General features: G+C 49.8%; 1 protein-coding gene across 3 annotated transcripts in view; it reads right to left on the reverse strand.

Moving 5' to 3' along the window:
- Window positions 1-11,933: 11,933 nt before the first annotated feature.
- The window catches only part of LOC140409317 (protein O-GlcNAcase), a 145,577-nt gene continuing 130,949 nt past the window's right edge, over window positions 11,934-26,561 (reverse strand). For 2 of the 3 annotated variants that reach the window (XM_072497714.1, XM_072497715.1), the window contains 3 exons: window positions 25,794-25,986; window positions 17,615-17,771; window positions 11,934-13,892 (listed from right to left, as the gene is read on the reverse strand). In XM_072497714.1, the coding sequence (XP_072353815.1) occupies window positions 13,756-13,892; window positions 17,615-17,771; window positions 25,794-25,986 (487 nt within the window). In that variant the 3' untranslated portion in view covers window positions 11,934-13,755. Of the gene's footprint in view, window positions 13,893-17,614; window positions 17,772-25,793; window positions 25,987-26,561 lie in introns of those variants that run through there. The other variant, XM_072497717.1, reaches the window with a different exon arrangement.

Here is a 26,561-nt window from a genome sequence, read left to right on the forward strand (position 1 = left end):
GCGCAAACATGGGCTGGGAAGGCAGCAACACCAGCAGTGAACTTGAACTCTTGTTTAAAAATGTACAGACGAATTGTGCAGGAGAGATCTACTTCGTCGTCGGTCTGACTATTAGTCTCAGGAAGGAGGGGCGAGAGCGGTAAGATATAGAGAGGGGTGCGGAGAGGGAAAGAGGGGTGAAACGCAACACATGGAGGAAGACAAAGATCGCTCCCGGATTGCACATGATGACAATGGAAACAATGGCACCGCAAACAGCCACCTTAGAATGCCCCCAAACAAAGGGAAACCCCAGAGTGCAGGGGCGCATCCACACGGCGTACACAATGATGGTGGCCATCTTGGTTGGCCCCTGGACAAAAGGAAACCCCAGTGTTCAGGGGCAAATCCACAAGGCAAGTGTGTTTGACCCCATCAGAATAGTAACCTGGGACATCAAGGGAATTAATGGCACGGTGAAAAGTCTGAGAGACGGCATAGTCTTCCTCCAGGAGACTCATCTGAGGAAGAAGGACCGACTGCAGGTAAGAAAGAGCTGGGTGCGACAGACTTACCAATCGTGCTACGGGAGGAGGGCAATGGGGGTGGCCATGCTGCTCAGAAAGAGGACAGCATTTACAGCGACAAGGATGGTCACGGACCATGCCGTCATGCCGTATGCCTTCTCAATCACCTTGGCCACCTGTGTTGCAACTTTTAGAGAACTGTGGACCTGCACGCCCAGATCCCGCTGCATGTTAATGTTCCTAAGGGTTCTTCCATTTACAGTATAATTCACACCTAGATTTGATCCTCCAAAATGCATCACATCGCAATTGTCGGGATTAAACTCCATCAGCCATTTCTGTGCCCAATTCTCCAAACTATCTATATCCTGTTGCATCCTCTGACAATCCTCGGCACTATCAGCAACTCTGCCAATCTTCGTGTCATCCGCAAACTTACTAATCTGACTACCCACATTTTCCTCCTGATCATTTATATATACTACAAACAACAGAGGTCCCAGCACTGATCCCTGTGAAACACCACTAGCTACAGATCTCCACTCAGAAAAACACCCTTCCACCGCCACTCTCTGTCTTCTTAACCAAGCCAGTTATGTATTCATCTCGCCAGCCCACCCCGAATCCCATGTGATTTGCCACGTGGGACCTTGTCAAACGCCTTACTAAAGTCCATAGAAACTGCATCCACAGCCCTTCCCTCATCAATTTTCTTTGTCACCTCTTCAAAAAGGTGACAGGACGAGGGGACTCTTGATGGTTAGGGACATGTACACGGATGATAGAGTAGCTGGGTGAACTCATGGAGTCGGAAGAGGAGCTCGGCATAGAAATAGGGGGAGGACTCTGAATAAAAGCACTGCACAGGGCGAACTTCCCCTCCCCATGCTCAGGGCTGCGCCTAATACAGCTAAAGATGGTGGACAGAGGCTACCTCACCAGAACACGAATGAGTGGCTTCTTTCAGAGGTGGGGGACAAATGCAAATGGAGCCAAGGAGACCAGGCCATCCACACCCACATGTTCTGGGCATGACCTAGACTTATCGGGTACTGGGCAAGCTTCTTTGAGGCCATCTCCAGGGTTGTGGGAGTTGTTACGTTCTAGTGCGTTGCAATGATTGAGTCCGTGCACCAAAGAACGTCTAGTTTGTGACTAGTTAAGATTTATTAAATTACAATAACGTAGGTAGATAACAATACTAATACTACTAACGAACTGTAAACTGATAACAACTAGAGTACGAGAGCTAATGCAAAACACAACTATCCATACCGACTCCTCACCCAGACTCCCCGAGGTTGCAGTGTCACGTGGTGTAGTTCTACTATCACCTGCTGGTTGGAGGTCTAATATATGAACATACAGAATTGCTTATGCATATAATTACATCGCCTTTCCTTTAGATTTTAACAAAAATATAATATACATCATTTCAACCAAATATATGCTAGCATAACAATTCAGATTATTTACAATTACAGTGTCCACTACAGATTCAGTCTGTCAGGCTTCTTTCAAAGTCTCGTTGACCTCCTAAGCTTTTGTTGATCTGCTTCACATTCTGATGGCTCTGAAGATGCCTCTGTTGTGTGGTGATGTGCATCACTGTGGGTACACGGGGGGTTAATGTAAATACATGTAGGCTAGCTAGACACTAGAGGGAGCACCAGAGACATCACATACACACACTCGCAAATTAGATCAGCTAGATAGGACACGACCAATGGACATTCACGATACACACAAGATGTGACACGACCACAGGAGGGCATTATACCAAGCCATATATAAAGGACACCACACACATGATCTGCCTCTTTCCAGTGGAGACAGTCAGTGAGTAGAGACACAGGGTTGATTCAATATCACTCCCACCACGTGGATTGCAGCAACTGGTTAGTCAGTCTGGGTAGCTATAGTAGGATTAGCAGTAGTGTCGAACCCGAATAATAGACGTGTAAATAGTTTAATAAACGTGTTGAAGTTATCTCCACGTCTGAACCTTCCTTTGTCAAGTGCACCACAAGGAAGCCGCTTACGCTACACCGAGAGCATAACAAATCATGTTGGAACTGCATTACTCTGTGCATCTTCAGGTAGACGGAAGTTTTCACACACATCATCTGCTGACAGTGAAGTAACAGATTGCTGAATATTTAACAAAGCTCTTCTGTTCCTCCTGAGTACTCGTCCTTGCTCTGTGATGCCTGTGTAGGATCTCGAATCTATCTTCTGCATCACTTTTGCACACTTTGATCCACCCTTACGATATCATTTGTGTTGTATAAGTTGTAGAGACCTGGCTGACCTGTCCTGGTATCTTTTCTGCTTCCTCTTTTGAGACTGCAGTTGATGTTTTATTTTGTGACTTGCTTGTTGATTTGAAAGACATGGCAACGCTGTTCTTATCTTCCTGTTCATCGGTGGTTGTGATGGTGACGAACCGTTGTTCAAAGGTGATGCTCGGTAACTGAGCCATGCCAAATATGGATCATCCTGGCTGTAATTGTTTTGCTATTTGCACACCTTTCTCTGCTTTTCCATTTGACTGTGGATGTAAAGGACTGGATGTGACATACTTTAAGTCGTATTTCGGCGCAAATTCCCTCCGTTCCTGACACCTAAACCATGGGCCATTGTCACTTATGACAACCTGTGGAATGCCATGATGAGCAAAGAAAGCTTTGGTATGCGTGATGACAAGCTGGATAACTCTGCCCCTTCAGGAAAATTGGAAAAGTAATTTACGACCAGTAAATGCTCTTTCCCTTCGAGATAAAACAAGTCTATCCCTACTTTCGTCCAAGGAGGTGTCACCATGTCGCCCATCTGCATTGGTTCGTTCATTGGTCTGTGTTGGAATTATTGACATATCATGCATTCCTCTACCATCCTTTGAATATCCTTGTTGATCCCTGGCCAATATATTGTGTTTCATGCTCTCCTTTTACACTTTTAAATTCTGAGGTGGCCCTCATGAGGCTTTTCACAGTAACGAGGGGCTTTTCACAGTAACTTCATTTGAAGCCTACTTGTGACAATAAGTGATTTTCATTTCATGATTTTTTAATGTAAAATTTTGGCTCGCAGAGACTGTGATATTATTATTCTTTGTTTCCTTAGTCGGAATCCATAAGCTACACTTAGCTCTGCTCTGACGCTGTGCTGCTTTGAACATGAGCCATCCCTCATTGAGATTCTTGATTAACATCTGCAGAACTTTTTGGTTTCTGCCACTTTTAGTTTCAGTAAGATTAGGGAAGGTGGTAAAAGAGGTGGAGGAATAGCATTGTTAATCAAGGAGAGTATCATGGCTGCACAAAGGCAGTTTGAGGAGGATATGCCTACTGAGGTGGTGTGGGCTGAAGTTAGAAATAGGAAAGGAGCGGTCACTTTGTTAGGAGTTTTCTATAGGCAGTAACAAAGATGTGGAGGAAAAGATTGCAATGCAGATTTTGGATTTGTGTGGTAGTCACAGGGTAGTTGTCATGGTGACTTTAACTTTCCAAATATTGATTGGAACCACTATAATTCAATTAGTTTGGATGGGGCTGTTTTTATCCAGTGTGTGCAGGAGGGTTTCAAAGAACAAAGAACAAAGAAATGTACAGCACAGGAACAGGCCCTTCGGCCCTCCAAGCCCGTGCCGACCATGCTGCCCGACTAAACTACAATCTTCTACACTTCCTGGGTCCGTATCCCTCTATTCCCATCCTATTCATGTATTTGTCAAGATGCCCCTTAAATGTCACTATCGTCCCTGCTTCCACCACCTCCTCCGGTAGCGAGTTCCAGGCACCCACTACCCTCTGCGTAAAAAACTTGCCTCGTACATCTACTCTAAACCTTGCCCCTCTCACCTTAAACCTATGCTCCCTAGTAATTGACCCCTCTACCCTGGGGAAAAGCCTCTGACTATCCACTCTGTCTATGCCCCTCATAATTTTGTATACCTCTATCAGGTCTCCCCTCAACCTCCTTCGTTCCAGTGAGAACAAACCGAGTTTATTCAACCGCTCCTCATAGCTAATGCCCTCCATACCAGGCAACATTCTGGTAAATCTCTTCTGCACCCTCTCTAAAGCCTCCACATCCTACTGGTAGTGTGGCGAACAGAATTGAACACTATACTCCAAGTGTGGCCTAACTAAGGTTCTATACAGCTGCAACATGACTTGCCAATTCTTATACTCAATGCCCCGGCCAATGAAGGCAAGCATGCCGTATGCCTTCTTGACTACCTTCTCCACCTGTGTTGCCCCTTTCAATGACCTGTGGACCTGTACTCCTAGATCTCTTTGACTTTCAATACTCTTGAGGGTTCTACCATTCACTGTATATTCCCTACCTGCATTAGACCTTCCAAAATGCATTACCTCACATTTGTCCGGATTAAACTCCATCTGCCATCTCTCCGCCCAAGTCTCCAAACAATCTAAATCCTGCTGTATCCTCCGACAGTCCTCATCGCTATCCGCAATTCCACCAACCTTTGTGTCGTCTGCAAACTTACTAATCAGACCAGTTACATTTTCCTCCAAATCATTTATATATACTATAAAGAGCAAAGGTCCCAGCACTGATCCCTGTGGAACACCACTGGTCACAGCCCTCCAATTAGAAAAGCATCCTTCCATTGCTACTCTCTGCCTTCTATGGCCTAGCCAGTTCTGTATCCACCTTGCCAGCTCACCCCTGATCCCGTGTGACTTCACCTTTTGTACTAGTCTACCATGAGGGACCTTGTCAAAGGCCTTACTGAAGTCCATATAGACAACATCCACTGCCCTACCTGCATCAATCATCTTAGTGACCTCCTCGAAAAACTCTATCAAGTTAGTGAGACACGACCTTCCCTTCACAAAACCGTGCTGCCTCTCACTAATACGTCCATTTGCTTCCAAATGGGAGTAGATCCTGTCTCGAAGAATTCTCTCCAGTAATTTCCCTACCACTGAAGTAAGGCTCACCGGCCTGTAGTTCCCGGGATTATCCTTGCTACCCTTCTTAAACAGAGGAACAACATTGGCTATTCTCCAGTCCTCCGGGACATCCCCTGAAGACAGCGAGGATCCAAAGATTTCTGTCAAGGCCTCAGCAATTTCCTCTCCAGCCTCCTTCAGTATTCTGAGGTAGATCCCATCAGGCCCTGGGGACTTATCTACCTTAATATTTTTCAAGACACACAACACCTCGTCTTTTTGGATCTCAATGTGACCCAGGCTATCTACACACCCTTCTCCAGACTCAACATCTACCAATTTCTTCTCTTTGGTGAATACTGATGCAAAGTATTCATTTAGTACCTCGCCCATTTCCTCTGGCTCCACACATAGATTCCCTTGCCTATCCATCAGTGGGCGAACCCTTTCCCTGGCTACCCTCTTGGCTATCCTCACACAATATGTGGCTAGACCGACAAGAGGCGGGGCCACATTGAATTTGGTACTGGGTAATGAACCGGGCCAAGTGTTAGATTTGGTTGTGGGAGAGAACTTTGGAGATAGTGACCACAATTCGGTGACTTTCTCTATAGCAATGGAGAGGGATAGGAACATATGGCAGGGCAAGGTTTATAACTGGGGGAAGGGTAATTACGATGCGATTAGGCAAGAATTGGGGAGCATAAGATAGAAACAGGAACTGTCAGGGATAGGCACAATTGAGATGTGGAGCTTGTTCAAGGAGCAAATACTGCATGTCCTTGATATGTATGTCCCTGTCAGGCAGCGAGGAAATGGTCGAGTGAGGGAATCATGGTTTACAAAAGAGGTTGAATGACTTGTCAAGAGGAAGAAGGATGAGAAAACAAGGTTCAGTTAGGGCACTTGAGGGACACAAGATAGCTAGGAAGGAGCTCAAGAAAGGGCTTTGGAGAGCTAGGAGGGGGCATGAGAAGTCCTTGGCGGCTAGGATCAAGGAAAACCCCAAGGCTTTTTACATTTATGTGAGGAATAAAAGAATGACCAAGGTGAAGTTAGGGCCGGTCAAGGACAGTAGTGGGAACGTGTGTATGGAGTCCAAAGATATAGGAGAGGCCCTAAATGAATACTTTTCTTCAGTGTTCACAAAGGAGAGGGGCCATGTTGTTGAGGAGGATAGTGCGATACAGGCTGGTAGGCTGGAGGAGGTAGATATTTGGAAGGAAGATGTGTTAGGAATTTTGAGAAGACTGAGGATAGATAAGTCCCCTGGGCCGGATGGGATATATCCTAGGATTCTTTGGGAGGCGAGGGATGAGATTGCAGAACCTTTGGCTTTGATCTTTATATCCTCACTGTCTACAGGAATAGTGCCAGAAGACTGGAGAGAGGCGAATGTTGTCCCCTTGTTCAAGAAAGGGAATAGGTATAACCCTGGGAATATAGGCCGATTAGTCTCACTTCAGTCATAGGTAAATTATTGGAAAGGGTCCTGAGGGATAGGATTTATGATCATTTGGAAAGATACAGCTTAATCTAGGATAGTCAGCACGGATTTGTGAGGGGTAAGTCTTGCCTCACAAGTTTGATTGTATTCTTTGAGGAGGTAACTAAGTACATAGATGAAGGTAGCGCAGTTGATGTCGTATACATGGATTTCAGTAAGGCGTTTGATAAGGTGCCCCATGGGCGGCTCATGCAGAAAGTAAGGAGGCATGGCATACAGGGAAATTTGGCCAATTGGATAAGTAACTGGCTATCACATTGAAGACAGAGGGTGGTGGTAGAGGGTAAATTTTCATCCTGGAGACCAGTCACCAGCGGTGTACCACAGGGATCAGTGCTGGGTCCTCTGCTATTTGTGATTTTTATCAATGACTTGGATGATGGAGTTGAAGGTTGGGTTAGTAAATTTGCTGATGACACCAAGATTGGTGGAGTAGTGGATGAAGTGGAGGGCTGTTGTAGGCTGCAAAGAGACATTGATAGGATGCAGAGCTGGGCTGAAAAGTGGCAGATGGAGTTTAACCCTGATAAGTGTGAGGTGATTCATTTTGGTGGGACAAATTTGAATGCGGATTACAGGGTTGACGGAGAGGTTCTGAAGAATGTGGAGGAGCAGAGAGATCTCGGAGTTCATGACCATACATCTCTGAACGTTGCCACCCAAGTGGATAGAGCCGTGAAAAAGGCCTATAGTTGTGTTAGCATTTATTAACAGAGGGATTGAGTTTAAGAGCCGTGAGGTTATGCTGCAACTGTAAAAGACCTTGGTTAGACCACATTTGGAATAGTGTGTGCAGTTCTGGTCACCTCATTATAAGAAGGATGTGGAAGCATTGGAAAGGGTGCAAAGGAGATTTACCAGGATGCTGCCTGGATTGGAGGGTAGGTCTTATGAGGAAAGGATGAGGGAGATAGGGTTTTTCTCATTGGAGCGAAGGAGGATGAGAGGCGACTTAATAGAGGTTTATAAGATGATGAGAGGGATAGATAGAGTGGACGTTCAGCGACTTTTTCCTCGGGTGGATGTAGCTGTTACAAGGGGGCATAACTATAAGGTTCATGGTGGGAGATATAGGAGGGATGTCCGAGGTAGGTTCTTTACTCAGAGAGTGGTTGGGGCGTGGAACACCCTCCCAGCTATGGTAGTGGAGTTGGACACTTTTGGAACTTTCAAGCGGTTATTGGAAAGGCATATGGCGTGCACTAGAATGATTGGGAGTAAGTTAATTTGATCTTAGTTTCAGACTAGTTCGGCACAACATCGTGGGCCGAAGGGCCTGTTCTGTGCTGTACAGTTCTAGTTCTATGAGTTTTCATCAGACACCGGCAGTGTCTCTGTTATCAAACGGACTTGCACTTGCACATCATCTTCAATATGATGGTGTTGCAGCACAGCTGTAGTTCTTGATAGCGCATCTACAACTATAATGTGCTTGCCTGGAGTGTAAATTGGACCAAAATCATACCGCTGGAGCATCATCATCATTCTCTGGATGCGTGGTGACATCTCACTTAGGTTTTATTTAGTCGGACAGAGGCTTCATGGATCTTCAGGGTGGGTTAAAAGGCTTTTGAAGTAAGAAGTGAGGTGCAGAATGGTAAAAGAATTCTGATCGCCACTTGCTGATGGTCAGGCAAAGCTGGAGGACTTTCGGTTTTTGTTTCTGATTTCCAGCCTCCGCAGTATTTTGCTTTTATTTTTGTGTTTAATTCACTGCCACTTCTGTTCCAGGAACGCCTCATTGGAAGATGTTCTGCTCTTCGCTGGCAGGACTTCCGTTTGTCTCTTTTCACCATGTTCACAGCATAAAACCCACCTTTCTCCCACCTCTCTTCGGTTCCAAAGTATTGGACCCGAAACGTTAACTCCATTTCTCTCTCCACAGAAACTGTTCGACCTGTGGAGTTTTCCCAGCATTTTTGTTTTTATTTTCCTCCAAATCCACAATCAGTTTGGTTTTCTGACACAAAATGTCTTAAGGCCATAAGACAGAGGAGCGGAAGTAAGGCCATTCGGCCCATCGAGTCCACTCCACCTTTCAATCATGGCTGATTTCAACTCCATTTACCCGCTCTCTCTCCATAGCCCTTAATTCCGCGAGAAATCAAGAATTTATCAACTTCTGTCTTAAAGACACTCAACGTCCCGGCCTCCACCGCCCTCTGTGGCAATGAATTCCACAGACCCACCACTCTCTGGCTGAAGAAATTTCTCCTCATCTCTGTTCTAAAGTGACTCCCTTTTATTCTAAGGCTGTGCCCCCCGGGTCCTAGTCTCCCCAGCTAATGGAAACAACTTCCCTACACCCACCCTATCTAAGCCATTCATTATCTTGTAAGTTTTTATTAGATCTCCCCTCAACCTCTTAAACTCCAATGAATATAATCCCAGGATCCTCAGACGTTCATCGTATGTTAGGCCTACCATTCCTGGGATCATCCGTGTGAATCTCCACTGGACCCGCTCCAGTGCCAGTATGTCCTTCCTGAGGTGTGGGGCCCAAAATTGCTCACAGTATTCTAAATGGGGCCTAACTAATGCTTTATAAAGCTTCAGAAGTACATCCCTGCTTTTATATTCCAAGCCTCTTGAGATGAATGACAACATTGCATTTGCTTTCTTAATTACGGACTCAACCTGCAAGTTTACCTTTAGAGAATCCTGGACTAGGACTCCCAAGTCCCTTTGCACTTCAGCATTATGAATTTTGTCACCGTTTAGAAAATAGTCCATGCCTCTATTCTTTTGCTCCGGATTATTTCTGGCATCATGTTTCCTGTTTGCTCTTAGGGTGAATCACTGTTCCAAACTTTCTTACAGAATTTGCAGTGCAGGAGGAGGCCATTCGAACCATCGAGTCTGCACCGGCCCTTGGAAAGAGATCACATTTAAGCCCATGCCTCCACCCAATCCCCATAACCCAGTAACCCCACCTAATCTGTGGGCACAAAGGTGCAATTTAGCATGGCCAATCCACCAAACCTGCACATCTTTGGACTGTGGGAGGAAACCGGAGCGCCCGGAGGAAACCCACGCACACACGGGGAGGATGTGCAAACTCCACACAGACAGTCACCCGAGGCCGGATCCCCTGGAGCTGTGATGCAGCACTGCTACCACTTTTGTAAGTGACTCTGACCTTGTAACGCACTCGGCTGTACAAACAGCACACCTTGTCTGGAGATAGTGACTGAGGCTCTGACACCACAACATAATCCTTCAAAACCAATTCAACGTCACAATACCCTGGAACAGTTTTTAAAAACACAGCAAATTTATTAAATAAGCAATTAACAAGTCAACAGTTTTGTAATAGTTTTATATTTACAGTAGCAGATATTTTAACTCTGTGCAAATACGATATGAAGGATTGCAACTCTAAGGTCTCATCAAATCTTTAGTCCCGTGTCTTCTAAGTATACACATTCTTTGTCTAACTATGAGGAATATTTGCCTTCTTTTCAATTTCCCTCCTGCCTGCTCTTTTCTCAATCTAATTTTCACATCAGACTCTCTGACCGTTCAGCAGAATCCCCGCCTCCCGACACCATCCCCCCCCTCCCAACACCATCCTCCCCCCCTCCCAACACCATCCTCCCCCCCTCCCAACACCATCCCCCCCCCTCCCAACACCATCCTCCCCCCGTCCCAACACCATCTCCCCTCCCGACACCATCCCCCCCATCCCGACACCATCTCCCCTCCCGACACCATCCACCCCTCCCGGCACCATCCCCCCCTTCCTGACACCATCCCCCCCTCCCGACACCATCCCCCCCTTCCCGACAACATCCCCCCTCCCAACACCACCCCCCCCCTCCCGACACCATCCCCCCCTCCCGACACCATCCCCCCTCCCGACACCATCCCCCCCCCTCCCGACACCATCCCCTCCCTCCCACAGACACCATCCCCCCTCCCGACACCATCCCCGCCGCCCGACACCATCCCCCCCTCCCAACACCATCCTCCCCCCTCCCAACACCATCCTCCCTCCCTCCCGACACCATCTTCCCCCCGTCCCGACACCATCTCCCCTCCCGACACCATCCCCCCCCTTCCCGACACCATCCCCCCCTCCCGACACCATCCCCCCTCCCGACACCACCCCCCCCTCCCGACACCATCCCCCCTCCCGACACCACCCCCCCTCCCGACACCATCCCCCCTCCCGACACCATCCCCCCCCTCCCGACACCATCCCCTCCCTCCCACCGACACCATCCCCCCTCCCGACACCATCCCCCCCTCCCGACACCATCCCCCCCCTCCCGACACCATCCACCCCCCCTCCCGACACCACCCCCCCCCCCGACACCATCCCCCCCTCCCGACACCATTCCCCCCCCCTCCCGACACCACCCCACCTCCCGACACCATCCCCCCCCTCATGACAGCAACCCCACCCTCCCGACACCATCCCTCCCTACCGATACCATCCCCCCCTCACTGACACCATCCCCCCCCTCACTGACACCATCCCCCCCCCCACCGACGCCATCCCCACCCCCGACACCATCCCCCCCACTGACACCATCCCCCCACCGACACCATCCCCCCCTCCTGACACCATCCCCCCCTCCTGACACCATTCCCCCCCCCCCCCGACACCATCCTCCCATCGCCGGACACCATTCCCCCCCCCCCCCCGACACCATCCCTCCTGCCCGACACCATCCCCCCCCCCGCCCGACACCATCCCACCATCGCCGGACACTATTCCCGCCCCCTCCCAACACCATCCCCCCATCAGCCGACACCATCTCCCCCTCCTGACACCATCCCACCCTCCCGATACCATCCCCCCCCTCCTGACACCCCATCTCCCCCTCCTGACACCATCCCCCCCATCCGACACCATTCCCCCCCGCCCTCCCGACACCATCACCCCCCTCCCGGCACCATGCCCCCCCTCCCGACACCCCCCCCCCCCCGTTCCCCCCCCCCCGTCCCCCGACACCATCCCCCCCCCCGCCCCCTCCCCCTCCCGACACCAAGGGAATAGGAGTTTATCCTGATCGGGTGGGATGAAGAGGGGTGGGGAAGGTGAGGGGTGGGAGGGAAGGCTTTTGTGAAGCACAACCATCAGTATAGACCATTTGGACCAAGTAGCTTGTTTCTGTCGTGTCATATAAAAGCAAATTACTGCAGATGCTGGAATCTGAATCAAAAACAGAAAATACTGGACATTCGCAGTAGGCCTGGCAGCATCCGTGTGGAAAGGAGCGAATGTTTCGAGTCTGGGTGTCTCTTTGGCAAAGCTATGGCAAAGAGTCACCATACTCGAAGCGTTCCCTCTCTTCTCTCTCCACAGACGCTGTCAGGCCAGCTGGGATTGTCCAGTATTTTCTGTTGTCAGAGATTAGCTTGATGGTTTCAGTGCGGGATTCCCGCCTTCGGACGGCCGTTAAATTCTGTCTTCTTGTTTAGCGCAGGGATGCACAGGGTTAAATCTTTGTCTTTCACTGTATGGCTAAAGGGGGTGATGTCAGGCACCGCCTCTTCACAGGGCGGGATGTGGAAAGCTGGGATTCTCCCTCCCGTGCACCACCTCCAAAAGACTACTAAACTACTGAGTCAGCAAGTCAGTTGAAAATTTCAAACCCCAGGTAGACAGAACCCAGTAAAGGTATGACTATAATGGCAGCACACTGGGGAGATGGAGTTAAGACACAAATCAGCCAAGATCGAGTAGAATAATGAAACAGGGACTGAATGGCCTCCTCCTGCGTTCTACGGAGGATAATCTGGAAATACAAATTATACACCCAATGGGGAACACATTCGTTGAAAGCAATGCACCAGTGCAAACATCAAGGCAAAAGTGGACAAGTGACAGATGCACTCCTGGAGACAGTAACTAACTCAGGTAAGGGTGAAGAAAAAACAAGAACTCAACAGTTAGGGGCTGTTTAGCACAGGGCTAAATCGCTGGCTTTGAAACCAGACCAAGGCAGGCCAGCAGCACCATTCGATTCCCGTACCAGCCTCCCCGAACAGGCGCCGGAATGTGGCGACTAGGGGCTTTTCACAATAACTTCATTTGAAGCCTACTTGTGACAATAAGCAATTTTCATTTTTTTTTCATTAGGAGAAGGAAAAGACCATTCAGCCCCTCAAGCTGGCTTAATATCACTTAATAAGATCATGGCTGAAGTGATCGTGGCCTCAACACCACTTTCCTGCCTCGCCCCTGATAACCCTGCGCTTACTTGCTGATGAAAAATCTAGCTCAGCCTTGGCCACACAAGATCCATCTCCTTGGTAAGTCAATAGGTTAGTTTGGAAGTCTCTCATTGGCGCAGGGGTTCTGTGCACAGACCCTCTAAATCAATAAACGTCTTTAATTCAGACCATCTGTAGATCACAATGTGATGAACGGTTACTGTAACACTATCCCCTTGTCATCATGTAAGGTGATGCCCCCTTTAAGACCAGGCTTGGAACCCTGGGGAACTCCGCCTCCGGCTCCGCCCATCTGGGAGCCGTATATAAGGGGCCGCCTTGTGGGCGGCGTAGCTGTTAGCACACGTCTCGGCGCCAGTCTAGTTCTTAGTTTATTAAAGCCTTCTTTACCGTTCTCACTCTAAGTGTCGTTATTGAGGGTACCACACACACAGGACTAACGTCCCAAACACAACAGAGGGAAGTGATGTCAGTAAACGTTATAGCATAGCCGAACATGGCCCATAATAACCAGTCACCTTCTCACTGTGACCAGTAAATGTGCAAACGAAACAGGGCGGCCACATTCTTGCAACTGGCCTCTGGCCAGCCCAAGGACAAGATGCCAAACGCAGCCGTAAACGAAGGAGGCCTATAGGAGTCTTCCGAAGATGACTGCCTCCCGTGTAGAAACCTCAGCTCCAGGCAGCTCCAGGAAACCCAAACTGACGTGGAGTTCCAACGCCTGCTTGTTACTGGCCTTCAGCTCACAGAATACACCCTGGGAACCTGGGGGAGGGGCGAGAAAAACCAGAAAGTGATAGGGTGGGGAAGGGTGGGAGAGAAAAAGAAAGGGGGATGAGAGAAATGGAGAGTGAAACAGAAGGAGAGACAGAGTGAGCCAGAACGAGAGATCGAGAAAGAGATGGAGGGAAAGAGAGAAGGGGGTGGGATGAGGCACAATGAGAGAGAGAAATGGAGAGGAAGAGAGAATGCGAGAGAAAGATAAGTCACGCACCATTCTAACTTTGACATACATCATCACACCATCAGCAGCGTTGGTTCAAAGTCCTGGGACTCCCTCCCTAACAGCACTGTGGATATACCTACACCACATGGGCTGCAGCGGTTCAAGAAGGCAGCTCATCACCATTTTCTGAAGGGCAATTAGGGATGGGCAATGAATGCTGGCCTTGGCAATGACACCCACACCCATGAATCAAATTTAAAAAAAGAATTTCCAAATCTCCTGAGACAGTGTTGTTGGTGCTCTCCAACACCTTTCTGTGCATTATAATCCAGAATGTTAAAGTGCAGAAGGAGCTTATTTGACCCATCAAACCAGCGGCAGTTCTTCAAAAGGATGGGCCAATTGGCCCTATGACACCGTGTCTTATCATATAACCCGGTAATTCTTTCCCTTGGAATTTTTTTTCTTGGGCGAAAATCATATTGTGGTGTGAGAGATTTGTGTTGAAACCATTCTTTATCCAACAATGATTTTGTCATGAGTTACTGCTTTTATAGAGAGTTGCCAGACATTGAAAAGTTTTAGTGCAATGCCCACAATTAATTACTTTTTGGAATGGCAGGGCGGCACGGTAGCACAGTGGTTAGCACAGTTGCTTCACAGCTCCAGGGTCCCAGGTTCGATTCCCCACTGGGTCACTGTCTGTGCGGAGTCTGCACATCCTCCCCGTGTCTGCGTGGGTTTCCTCCGGTTTCCTCCCACAGTCCAACGATGTGCAGGTTAGGTGGATTGGCCATGATAAATTGCCCTTAGTGTCCAAAAATTGCCCTTAATGTTGGGTGGGGTTATGGGCATAGGGTGGAGGTGTGGACGTTGGGTAGGGTGCTCTTTCCAAGAGCCGGTGCAGACTCGATGGGCTGAATGGCCTCCTTCTGCACTGTAAATTCTATGATTCTATGTGGTTTGTATAGTGACAAACCTGTGATTTAATTTATTCTTCAGATTTGGGCATTAAACTTTGCACTGCAGGAGTGCTGCACTATCTGAGGTGCTACCTTTTGATGAGATCACATTCTCAGGCAATGAGGGTAGACATCGTGGGCCTCACAACTGGTGCCCACAAATATGAATGAATTTGTGCAAAGGTTACCCGTCAGTTGAGAGAATAAACAGAACAGCAGCAGTCAGCATCAAACAGGAGATAAGAGTACGGTCACCCAGAGAGTGAGAGCTTTGTGGATTAGAGCTCAAGGAAGGAGATTGAAGAGACAATGGAAAGTGTGTCCAGTGTCATGACGACGGAGATAAACCCCAAATTACTTACAGACTTTTAAATAAGACATATGTTTTAAAAAACCAACATGAAAGCCAAAGATGGCTGAGCATGTAAATTCTGAGAATGTAATATTCAGTGAATGTCCGAGAGGTTCAGTGTGGGTGACACTAAGGGAGAGACAATGGAATGTCACACCTTCTCTCAAAGGAAGAAGCCATGCAAATATGAACTGCCATCTCCTGTGGAGATAATGGAAGCTGATTGTCATCTCAGCAGGGATTATATCCTGAAGGTTATGCCCCATACCTGTTTTGTGGTTTTCCTCTCCCAGGAATACACAAAAGTCTGGGATTAAAAGACAGCTGCAAACTTGGTCAGCGTGGACTAGTGCTGAGTGTGTCAGAGTGTGAGACACACACAGACACAAAAAGTGCAGCAGAGATCCTCCCCCCCCCCACCTCCTACACCTCGGCTACTCTTATAAGGCTGGTTTAGCTCAGTGGGCTAGATAGCTGGTCTGCAATGCAGAACCAGGCCAACAGTGCGGGTTCAATTCCCGTACCAGTTTAGCCGAACAGGCGCCGGAATGTGGGGACCAGGGGCTTTTCACAGTAACTTCATACTTGTGACAACAAAAGGTTAAAAAAAAACAGGTAAAATACAGGTCTCAGTCTCGCTCTGTCTCTGATTGCTGAAGCAACCATATCAGCAAAGCCACAACTGAAAAGGAAGCAGGACAATTTAGAGTAAATAGGTACTTGTTCGCCGGTGTGGACAAAATCGGCCGAAGAGTCTCTTTCTGTGCTGTAAAAACTCCATGACTCTATGAACATCTCAGCTAAAGTGCAGGACCTGGAATCTTGAAACCACCTATTCGACTGCTGAAGTCAAGGCTACTGGAACCATGAGCGGGATTCTCTTCGAACCGGCGGGGCGGGCAACTCCGGCGCAAAGGAGCGGCGTGAACCACTCTGGCGTTGTGCCGCCCCGAAGGTGCGGAATCCTCCGCACCTTCAGGGGCTAGGCCGGCGTCGGAGTAATTTGCGCCCCGCCGGCCGGCGCGAGTTGGCGCATGCGCGGGAGCGCCAGCGTGTACTGGCATCATCCCAGCGCATGCGCAGGGGGGGTCATCTCCGCGTCGGCCATCGCGGAGGACCACAGCAGCCGAAGGGGGGGGGATTCACGCCGCCCCCCGGCGATTCTCCGACCCGGCAGGGGGTCGGAGAATCCCGCCCCATAAATCTCAAACGACTGCAACATTTCACCATCTACTCCTCACGGACAAGTAAAAGACCGATTCAAATTTGGTTTCTTATTTTTGGACTCACTTCTCATTTCTAATCTGTGTGAATGTATTTGCAAGTGTTTTATTATTTTCCTCACATTTTGGAGTTAATAAACTCGCTCATTTTTAACTGAAGAAAACCTAGTTAAATTCACCCCTTGTAAAACATAAATATATTGGGATTGAAAAAAGGTATCTGCTAGGGATGGGATGCTTTTTAAACAAATCTTATTGCGAGCAACCGAGGGATTAAATAAAGAAAAGGAGCCAGTTTATCCCTCCTCACCTGAGAATATAAGAGATTGGGGATACCCATCCAGAATTTAACAAATTGAGGCTTGTGCCAAGATAGTTTCACAAAGACGATGGAGGATAACATACCTGTGGAACTTACCCAGGGATCAGTGATAACACTGGCGAAAGAGGAATTGCTGTAACTCGGGGAGCAAGGTGGGAATGATTCAGGGAGCTGTGTGGGTGGGACATAGATTGAAGGGCCAGAGGGACATGGGTGAAAGGTCAGAGGGACATAGGGTTCAAAGGTTAGAGGGCCACATGAGGGACACGGAGTGAAAGGCCAGAGGGATACTGGGGGGGGGGGGAGGATGGGGTTCGGAAGTAAGAATTGTAAGGATACAAATATTGGGATTGGTTTGACAAGGCAGGTAGAGAAGACTGGTTAGCCGTTATGGATGTTTCCTCCGGGCAGCACGGTGGTGCAGTGGTTAGCACTGCTGCCTACAGCGCTGAGGACCCGGGTTCGAATCCCCGCCCTGGGTCACTGTCCCAGTGGAGTTTGCCCGTTCTCCCTGTGTCTGTATGGGTTTCAACCCCTCAACCCAAAGATGTGCAGGGTAGGTTGATTGGCCCCACTAAATTGCCCCTTAATTGGAAACTATAATTGGGTGCTCTAAATTTTAAAAAAAAAGGATGTTTCCTCAATGTCCTCATATTAGCTAAATAACATTCAGAACACCCACCATTAGCTTTTAATGCAGACATGAGGCAGATAACCAAATTCCTGGCTTCACTGGAATCCAGTATCTGTGGATGGACATTCAATTGGAGAAGCGAGGGGAAGTGGTAGAGTAAGGAATCTGGAAAACTGGATTTCTGGCGGAAAAACATCATCAGCTCCTGAAAATAAAATAAGGAAAATGCGTGACAATTGGAAGCAGTTGTCCGTCCTGTGTAACCTGTTAGCAGTCGAGATATTTTTGTGACTATTGTACATTTCCCAGTATAACTGTTTAAATTCAGCAGAATCCAATACCAAGCTCTATTCATCAAAAATGCTCTTGCTTGGGTCCTCATCCAATCTCATTCAACCACCTCACGCCCTGTACTCACTGACTAACATTGGGCCCTGGTCTGGTCCGACAACATCTCCATGTTAAAATGCTCATCCTTGAATTCTCCCCATGGGCCTTGTTCCCTACCCGGTCAAATGGAGTCCCACCACTCACTGCAGCCTCAGTGCTGTGCTGTGGCTCGGGGGGTAGTACTCTCCCACCTCTAGGTCACAAAACCGTACATTCAGGGCCCACTCTGGAGGCTTGCGCTCATCAACCAGGCTGACACATCAAGTGCAGTACTGAGGGAGAGTTTCCATCTCCTAATTGTCCTTGAGAAGGTGGTGGTGAGCTGCCGACAGTGCAGAATGAGGTTGAGTGGCTAGGGTGTGGAACCTCCAGGTGGTGGGGTTCCCTGGTATCTGCTGCTCCCATCCTTCTAGGCGATAGTGGTCGTGGGTTTGGATGGTGTTTTCGAAGGAGCTTTGCTGAGTTCCTGCAGTGTAACTTGTACATGGTGCACATGGCTGCCGCTGTTCGTCGGTGCTAGTGGGATTGAATGCTTGCGAAAGGGGTTCCAATCAAGCGGGCTGCTTTGTCCTGGATGGTGTCGAGCTTTTAGAATGTTGGAGCTGCATTCATCCAAGCAAGTGGACAGTATTCCATCACATTCCTGACTTGTGGACAGGCTTTGGGGAATCAGGAGGTGAGTTACACACCACAGGATTCCTGGGCTGGTTTCTCCGATTTTGAGGCTATGTCCACACGCCGGCTTGGGAACGGTGGCATTTTACACCCGGACATTCGGTGCAAAACGGCCACTGATTCTCCGTGTAGCTGGGGCCGAGCATGCCGGCAGCGAAGAGCATGGGACTCGAGCTGCCTCTACGGCCCGGAGGACTGCCGGGTCCGTGGCCGGTCACGCGCATGGCGGCGGCCTGCAGCGGCGCGCCCGGGACCACCCCCCACAGTGCCCCAAGCCCCTGCCCACGGATCAGCCCTCCCCCGACTGAGGCGGCGCTGGGCTGAGTCCACAGCCGCCACGCCGAGCTCCCGACAGGTGAGACCATGAGAGGCCCACGCCGTCGGGAACTCGGCCGGTCGGGAGGGGGGGGGGGGGGGGGGGGGGGGGGTGCAGGCAACGCTCTGATGCATTGCGGGGCTTTAGAGGGGGCGGCGCATTGCGAAAACGCCACCCCCGATTTGGTCGGGAACTTTGATTCGCCGGTTCTCCGGCCGATCGCCGAACGCGATTTCAGTGTCGGCAACGGAAGAATCCAGCCCCCCATCTCTTGTAGCCACAAGTATAGAATTTACAGCGCAGAAGGAGGCCATTCGGCCCATCGAGTCTGCACCAGCCCTTGGACGGAGCATCCTACTTAAGCCCACGCCTCCACCCTATCCCTAACCCAGTAACCCGTTCTAACCTTTTCGACATCTGTTATTTTCCACAGAATCCCTAAGGTGCAGGAGGCCATTTGGTCCATTGAGTCTACACCGACCGTCTGAAAGAACACTCCCCTGCCCTAACCCAATAATCCTGCACATTGACCACGGCCATTTCACCTAACCGGCACATCTTTGGACTGTGGGAGCAAACCGGAGGACCTGGAGGAAACCCACGCACACACAGGGAGAAAGAGCAAACTTGTGTCTTTTCGAAGATTTTAGTTTAGGCGGGCAGCATGGTCGGCACAGGCTTGGAGGGCCGAAGGGCCTGTTCCTGTGCTGTACTTTTCTTTGTTCTTTGTTCCACACAGACAGTCACCCGAGGCTAGAATTGAACCCGGGTCCCTGTACAATTCCGGGGAGGGGGGGGGGGGGGAATCGATATGGCATAATATTAGCATCAGTTGTACTAACAATCCAGAGATTTAGACTGATGCACTGGGTTCAAATTCTACCGTGGAATTGGAATTAATAAATCTTGAATATGAAGCTATTCTCAGTGATGATGACCATCGTTGCTGGCTATGAAAGCCCATCTCGTTCAAGAATGGCCTTGAGGGGAGGAGGTCCACCGTCGTCCTCACCCGGTCTGGCCTACACGTGACTCCAGACCCACAGCAATGTGCTTGACTCTCAACTGCCCTCTAAAATGGCCAATCAAGCCTCTTAGTTCAAGGGCAATTAGCAATGGGCGACAAATGCTGGCTTTGCCAGCGACACCCATATCACATCAAAGAATGTAAAAATGTTTCCTTACTGTTACATTCCATACACCCTTTGTAATAAAGATGAATGCAACATTTATTTTCCCAATTGCGTACTGTGCCTGAATGTTAACTTTCTGCGTTTTGTGTGCAAGGTTCTGTCATGATATTCAAACACACATCACAACACACACATCATGATAGACAGACCAACAGAGCAATTAGGACACATAACACAACAGCCAATCACAGACAAGAGCAGACACAGTATAAGACAAGAAACACGACACCTGCTGGCCAGTCCATCTGGAGACAGGACAAGGCCAGGACCTCATTAACAAGATACTCACATGGTCACCACGTGCTGAGTACCAAGTCAGATGTGTAAATAACTAGTTGGAATAAAACTGCGTTGTACCAATCGCAACCGTGTTGGTTCGTCTGTACCTCAGAGCACCCAACACCACATGGTACCAGTGAGTGAATCGATACTTACCGGCAAATCTGCCATCCTGAGCCATGGACACCCACAACAAAACGCAGCCGTTGCAAGTCGCTGGGAACCTGGGCACCAATTGGAAGCTCTTCAAGCAGCGATTCGAACTGTTCATGCGAGCCAACGAAAAACAGGGCGCCTCGGACGAAACAAAGATTGCCATGCTCCTCACTACCGCAGGTCAGCACGCCATCGATGTATACAACTCCTTGGTGTCGCGGAAGGCGAGAACAAATCTAAATATGACACGGTTCTCCTCAAGCTCGACCAGCACTTCAAGGTTGAGGTCAATGAAAGCTTTGAGAGGTATATCTTTCAGCAGCGCCTACAAGGTAAGGATGAGTTCTTTCAGTCCTTCCTGACGCACCTCCGCATACTCGCGCAGTCCTGTGGTTACGGCACCACCTCAGAGTCCATGATCCGGGTCCAGATCGTTTTTGGCGTTGCCTCCAGTGGCCTAAGCCAGCAGCTTCTAAAAATTAAAGGCCTGACCTTAGCATCTGCAGTTGAAGCCTGTGTTCTGCATGAAACTGCGACCAGCCACTATGCCCAATTTCAGGCCACCGAATCGGCACGGAGGGGGTCCCAAGCGATCGAATCGGCAAGCCAGGCCGCCCACGAGGCCGAACGCATCCAGGCAATCGAGTTTCTCCCGGCCCGCGGCCCGGACGAGGGCGGCCGTTTTGCGCGCTTTTTGAGGCCTCCCGCGTTTGTGCGCGCCAAAACCTACGGCAACACTGAGGGACGTGCTGCGCAGGCGCGCCCGACGCAAGACCGAACTGCGCATGCGCAGTGGCGTAACGAACGCCATGACGTCATGACGTGCGGCAACTGTGGAGCTGCACATTTAAAAGGGCAATGTCCTGCAAAAACCCGACAATGCCTACGCTGTGGCAAGATGGGCCACTAGGCTGCCTACTGTCGAGCGGCTCAACCTGTGGATCTTCCACATCTCCGACAACCTCGCAGACACGTGCGGACCATCCAGCCTCCACATCACGACATCCAAACCGACGACACAGATGACCAAGACGCCTTCCGGGTTGCGGTCATTGATTTGATCCGGGTCAACACCATCAATCCGGGCGATGAATGGAGTGCCACCCTAACGGTCAACCGATCGCAGATCACTTTCCTCCTGGACACTGGCGCCTCCGCCAACCTCATAGCATGGTCAGCATTCTATGTCATGAAGGTCAGACCACCAATCCAGCCATCCCGGTGCAAGATGGTCGACTACAACGGGAACGTTATCCCGGCCATGGGATCCTGCCAGCTCCAGGTGACACACAAAACACACACGGCCACACTCTCGTTCGAGATAGTTGGCTCATCGAAGGACTCCTGCTGGGCACACAGGCATGCAAGGCTCTCCACCTTGTGCAACGAATTCTCTCTCTCTCTCCAGACGGCACGTCTGACTTCCCGGATGCAGAGTTCAACGCGCAGCTCCAATCGCTCCTCGCCCACAACCAGGAGGCATTTGAAGGCATGGGAACACTGCCATACACCTACCGAATTCGCCTCAAACCGGACGCCATCCCGGTCGTTCACGCACCTCGCAGGGTTCCTGCGCCACTTAAAGACCGCCTCAAGCAGCAGCTGCAGGATCTCCAGGACCAAGGGGTCCTATCCAGGGTCACGGAGCCCACGCCATGGGTCAGCTCCATGGTGTGTGTCAAGAAGCCCTCTGGCGAGCTCCGCATCTGTATTGACCCCAAAGAGCTCAATAATAATATTATGAGGGAACATTATCCCATACCCAAACGGGAGGAGATCACCAGTGAAATGGCCCAAGCGAAGATATTCACGAAACTGGATGCTTCGAAAGGATTTTGGCAGATCCAACTGGACCCGTCCAGCCGAAAGCTATGTACCTTCAACACCCCTTTCGGCAGATTCTGCTACAACCGGATGCCATTTGGTATCATCTCGGCATCCGAGGTCTTCCACAGAATCATGGAGCAGATGATGGAAGGCATCGAAGGGGTGCGCGTATATGTGGACGATGTCATCATCTGGTCCACCACACCGCAGGAGCACATACATCGTCTCCAACGCGTTTTTGCCCGCATACGGGAAATGGCCTGCGCCTCAACCGAGCCAAGTGCGCCTTTGGCCAGACTGAATTGAAGTTCCTGGGGGACCATATCTCCCGGCCAGGGGTCCGTCCGGATGCAGACAAGGTGAGCGCCATCACAGCCATGCCGCAGCCGGCCGACAAGAAGGCTGTCCTACGCTTCCTTGGAATGGTCAACTTCCTAGGGAAATTCATTCCCAACCTTGCCTCCCACATAACGACTCTGCGCCACCTCGTCAAAAAATCTACAGAATTCCAGTGGCAACACACACACCTGCTGGAATGGGAGGAGCTCAAATGCAAACTCACCACGGCACCAGCGTTGGCGTTCTTCGACACGTCTCGTCCCACCAAAATCTCAACTGATGCCAGCCAATCCGGCATTGGAGCAGTGCTCCTGCAGAGGGATGACACGTCGTCATGGGCCCCTGTTGCCTATGCATCGCGGGCCATGACCCCCACAGAGCAACGCTACGCGCAAATCGAAAAAGAATGCCTGGGCTTGCTAACCGGTTTAGAGCAAGTGATGCACCACATGACGGGAGGATGGCTCAAAGGGCAGTGCCCACAGTTCTATAATGTACGAGACGACCTAGCCATCATTGATGGGATCCTTCTGAAGCTGGACTGGATTGTGATTCCGCACAGTATGCGCCAGCTGGTTCTCGATCAAATACACAAAGGCCACTTGGGGGTCGAGAAGTGCAGACGGAGGGCCCGAGAGGCGGTATACTGGCCGGGCATCAGTGACGATATTGCCAACATGGTGATCAACTGTACAACCTGCCAAAGGTTTCAGCCTGCGCAACCTCCTGAGACACTTCTGCCCCATGAGCTGGTGACGTCCCCCTGGGCGAAGGTGGGTGTCGACCTATTTCACGCGCACGGCATGGACTATGTTATCATAGTGGACTACTTCTCCAATTACCCAGAAGTCATACGCCTGCACGATCTGACGTCGCCTGCTGTCATCAGGGCCTGCAAAGACACCTTTGCTCACCATGGCATTCCGATGACTGTCATGTCGGACAATGGGCCCTGTTTTGCCAGCCATGAATGGTCGTCCTTTGCTGCTTCGCATGGCTTCACACACGTGACATCCAGCCCTCTGCATCCCCAGTCCAATGGAAAGGCGGAGAAGGGCGTTCACATTGCCAAGCGGCTCCTCTGCAAGGCTGCTGCTGCCGGATCGGACTTCTACCTCGCCCTGCTGACCTATCGCTCGGCCCCACTAGCCACGGGTCTCTCGCCAGCACAGCTGCTGATGGGTCGCGCCCTCAGAGCCACTGTGCCTTCCATCTGGCACCAACAATAGGCCATGCTCCAGTACTGCATAGGATGCAACTGCAGCGCGATCGCCAGAAGAGAACGTACGACACAAGGGCAACTGATCTTCCCTCCCTGGCCCCTGGAGACAACGTCCGCATCCACCTACCAGACGGTGGCTGGTCAGCACCTGCCGAAGTTCTCCGACGCGTGGCTCCCCGCTCGTTCCTGGTACGCATGCCGGATGGATCCGTGCGTAGGCGCAATCGCCGAGCCCTTCGCCTACTTCCACGCTTGCAACGGAACCATACACAGACGCCGTGTCCTCCACTGGTTCCTGATAGTGACTTTGTGGAGCTGCCATATACCATGCCCCTTCTGTCGCCGCCCGTGGCCAGGCTCGCACCTCAGCCGGTGGTTCTCGACCCACCCTTGAGGCGGTCAACCCAAATTCGTCGCCCGCCTACTAGACTGGACTTATGAGATTGTTCACACGTCAAATTTTAGCAACTACTGTATTGTAACATGTCACTGTTTTATCGTTTCAGGCCTCGTTTGAAATGAAATGAAATGAAATGAAAATCGCTTATTGTCACAAGTAGGCTTCAAATGAAGTTACTGTGAAAAGGTCCTAGTCGCCACATTCCGGCGCCTGTTCGGGGAGGCTGTTACGGGAATTGAACCGTGCTGCTGGCCTGTCTTGGTCTGCTTTCAAAGTCAGTGATTTAGCCCTGTGCTAAACAGCCCATCGGTCCAAATTTCAACGTTCTTCTTCTTTTGTTATGGTACAACCTCGTTACATGTCACACCTGACATCGCCCCTTGTATATAGTTACGCCACATGTACATGCTGTAAATATCACGCACACACATCTTTAGCTGCACTCAGGACACATTTATATTTATAACCACGTAGGCACATAATCTTGTAAAAAAGGGGGGGATGTCATGATATTCAAACACACATCACAACACACACATCATGATAGACAGACCAATGGACCAATTAGCACACGTAACACGACAGCCAATCACAGACAAGAGCAGACACAGTATAAGACAAGAAACACGACACCTGCTGGCCAGTCCATCTGGAGACAGGACAAGGCCAGGACCTCATTAACAAGACACTCACACTACCACCACGTGCTGAGTACCAAGTCAGATGTGTAAATAACTAGTTGGAATAAAACTGCGTTGTACCAGTCGCAACCGTGTTGGTTCGTCTGTACCTCAGAGCACCCAACACCACAGGTTCCTCTGAATACGACCACTTCCCAGTCTCTCAGCTTTGAAAAAAATACTTGGCTTTCCTACCTTTCCTTCCAAAGTGGCTACTTTAACTCTTCTACTGTATTATGTTCCGTCTCCATAACCTTGCCCACTTACTGAGCCTGTCTCTATGGGTTGGATTGGATTGGGTTATTGTTGCAGCCTCTTGGTGTCATCCTCAGAGCTTACTTTTCAATAACTTTATATAGAATCATAGAATCTAGGCCCATCGAGTCTGCACCGGCCCTTGGAAAGAGCAGCCTACTGAAGCCCATGCCTCCACTCTATCCCCGTAACCCAGTAAACCCCACCTAAACCCAACTTTATATTATCAGCCAGCTTGATTGTAAATAGCTGATGCTCAAATAATGCTCCTCATGGTATCCCACAAGTTAGCGCCTGCCAACGCGTAAATGTTACATTTATTCCTGCTCTCTGTTTTCTGTCTATTAATCAATCTTCAATCCATGCTGATATATTACCCCCAATCCAATGAGCCCTAATTGTGTGTTATAGCAAACATAGTTTGTGAAAGGTTAGCTGCCTCTCCCGGTGAGGTTCCTCTTTTAGCTGGTTCCTTGGGAGTTCCCAAGCCCTTACCTGTGTCGGAGTGAGGTTGTCACGGGCTGTAGGTTCGGAGTACTTCTCCTGCATGGCAGGATACCAAGCAGCCTCACATCCCTTCAGGAAGGACCTGACCTCCAGGGCTCCGCATGCACAGCCACACGCCCCCTCCTCATCCTCCAGTACGAAGCAATAGTCGGGGCATAGGGTCAGGAAATGGCCCAGGAACCTTGAGGCGAGCGACAAAACTTCATGAGCAATCTCACTGGCTGTCATGACGCAACAAATTCCCAAAAGGTAAAAACCAGACACTTGGGCATGAAGGGTGAAGTGCCATCAATTAACACAAGACGAGTAGTGAACGAAACTGAGGCTTTAATAAGCTAAACAGGAAGCCTCCTGGCCACTGATCCCGAACTGGGGCAGGGCCGGAGGTCAGCCACCTTTATACCGAACCTGAGGGGAGGGGCCACAGGCGGAGCCATCAGGCAGTGGTTTGCCACAATACATGTAGTACAGTAACAGTTTACCACAATACATATAATACACTAACAGTGGTTTACCACAAAGGGTGCCAGTGAAACTTGTCCGAACTGCTCTTCTATACCTTAAAATGGAACTCCAGTATTACCGGTGCCAGTGTTACTGATGTTTTTTTTACTGGGATTTGATCATTCTGCACTGGTTTTTTCCTTCTTGGAATGCAAAATACTGCAGATTCTGGAAATCCCACATAAAAACAAAAAAAAAACATGCTGGAAATGTTCAGCAGGTCCAGCAACATGTGTGGGGAGAGAAACAGAG

This window comes from Scyliorhinus torazame, chromosome 3 (genome assembly GCF_047496885.1).
Source record: "Scyliorhinus torazame isolate Kashiwa2021f chromosome 3, sScyTor2.1, whole genome shotgun sequence".
Taxonomy (NCBI): Eukaryota; Metazoa; Chordata; class Chondrichthyes; order Carcharhiniformes; family Scyliorhinidae; genus Scyliorhinus; species Scyliorhinus torazame.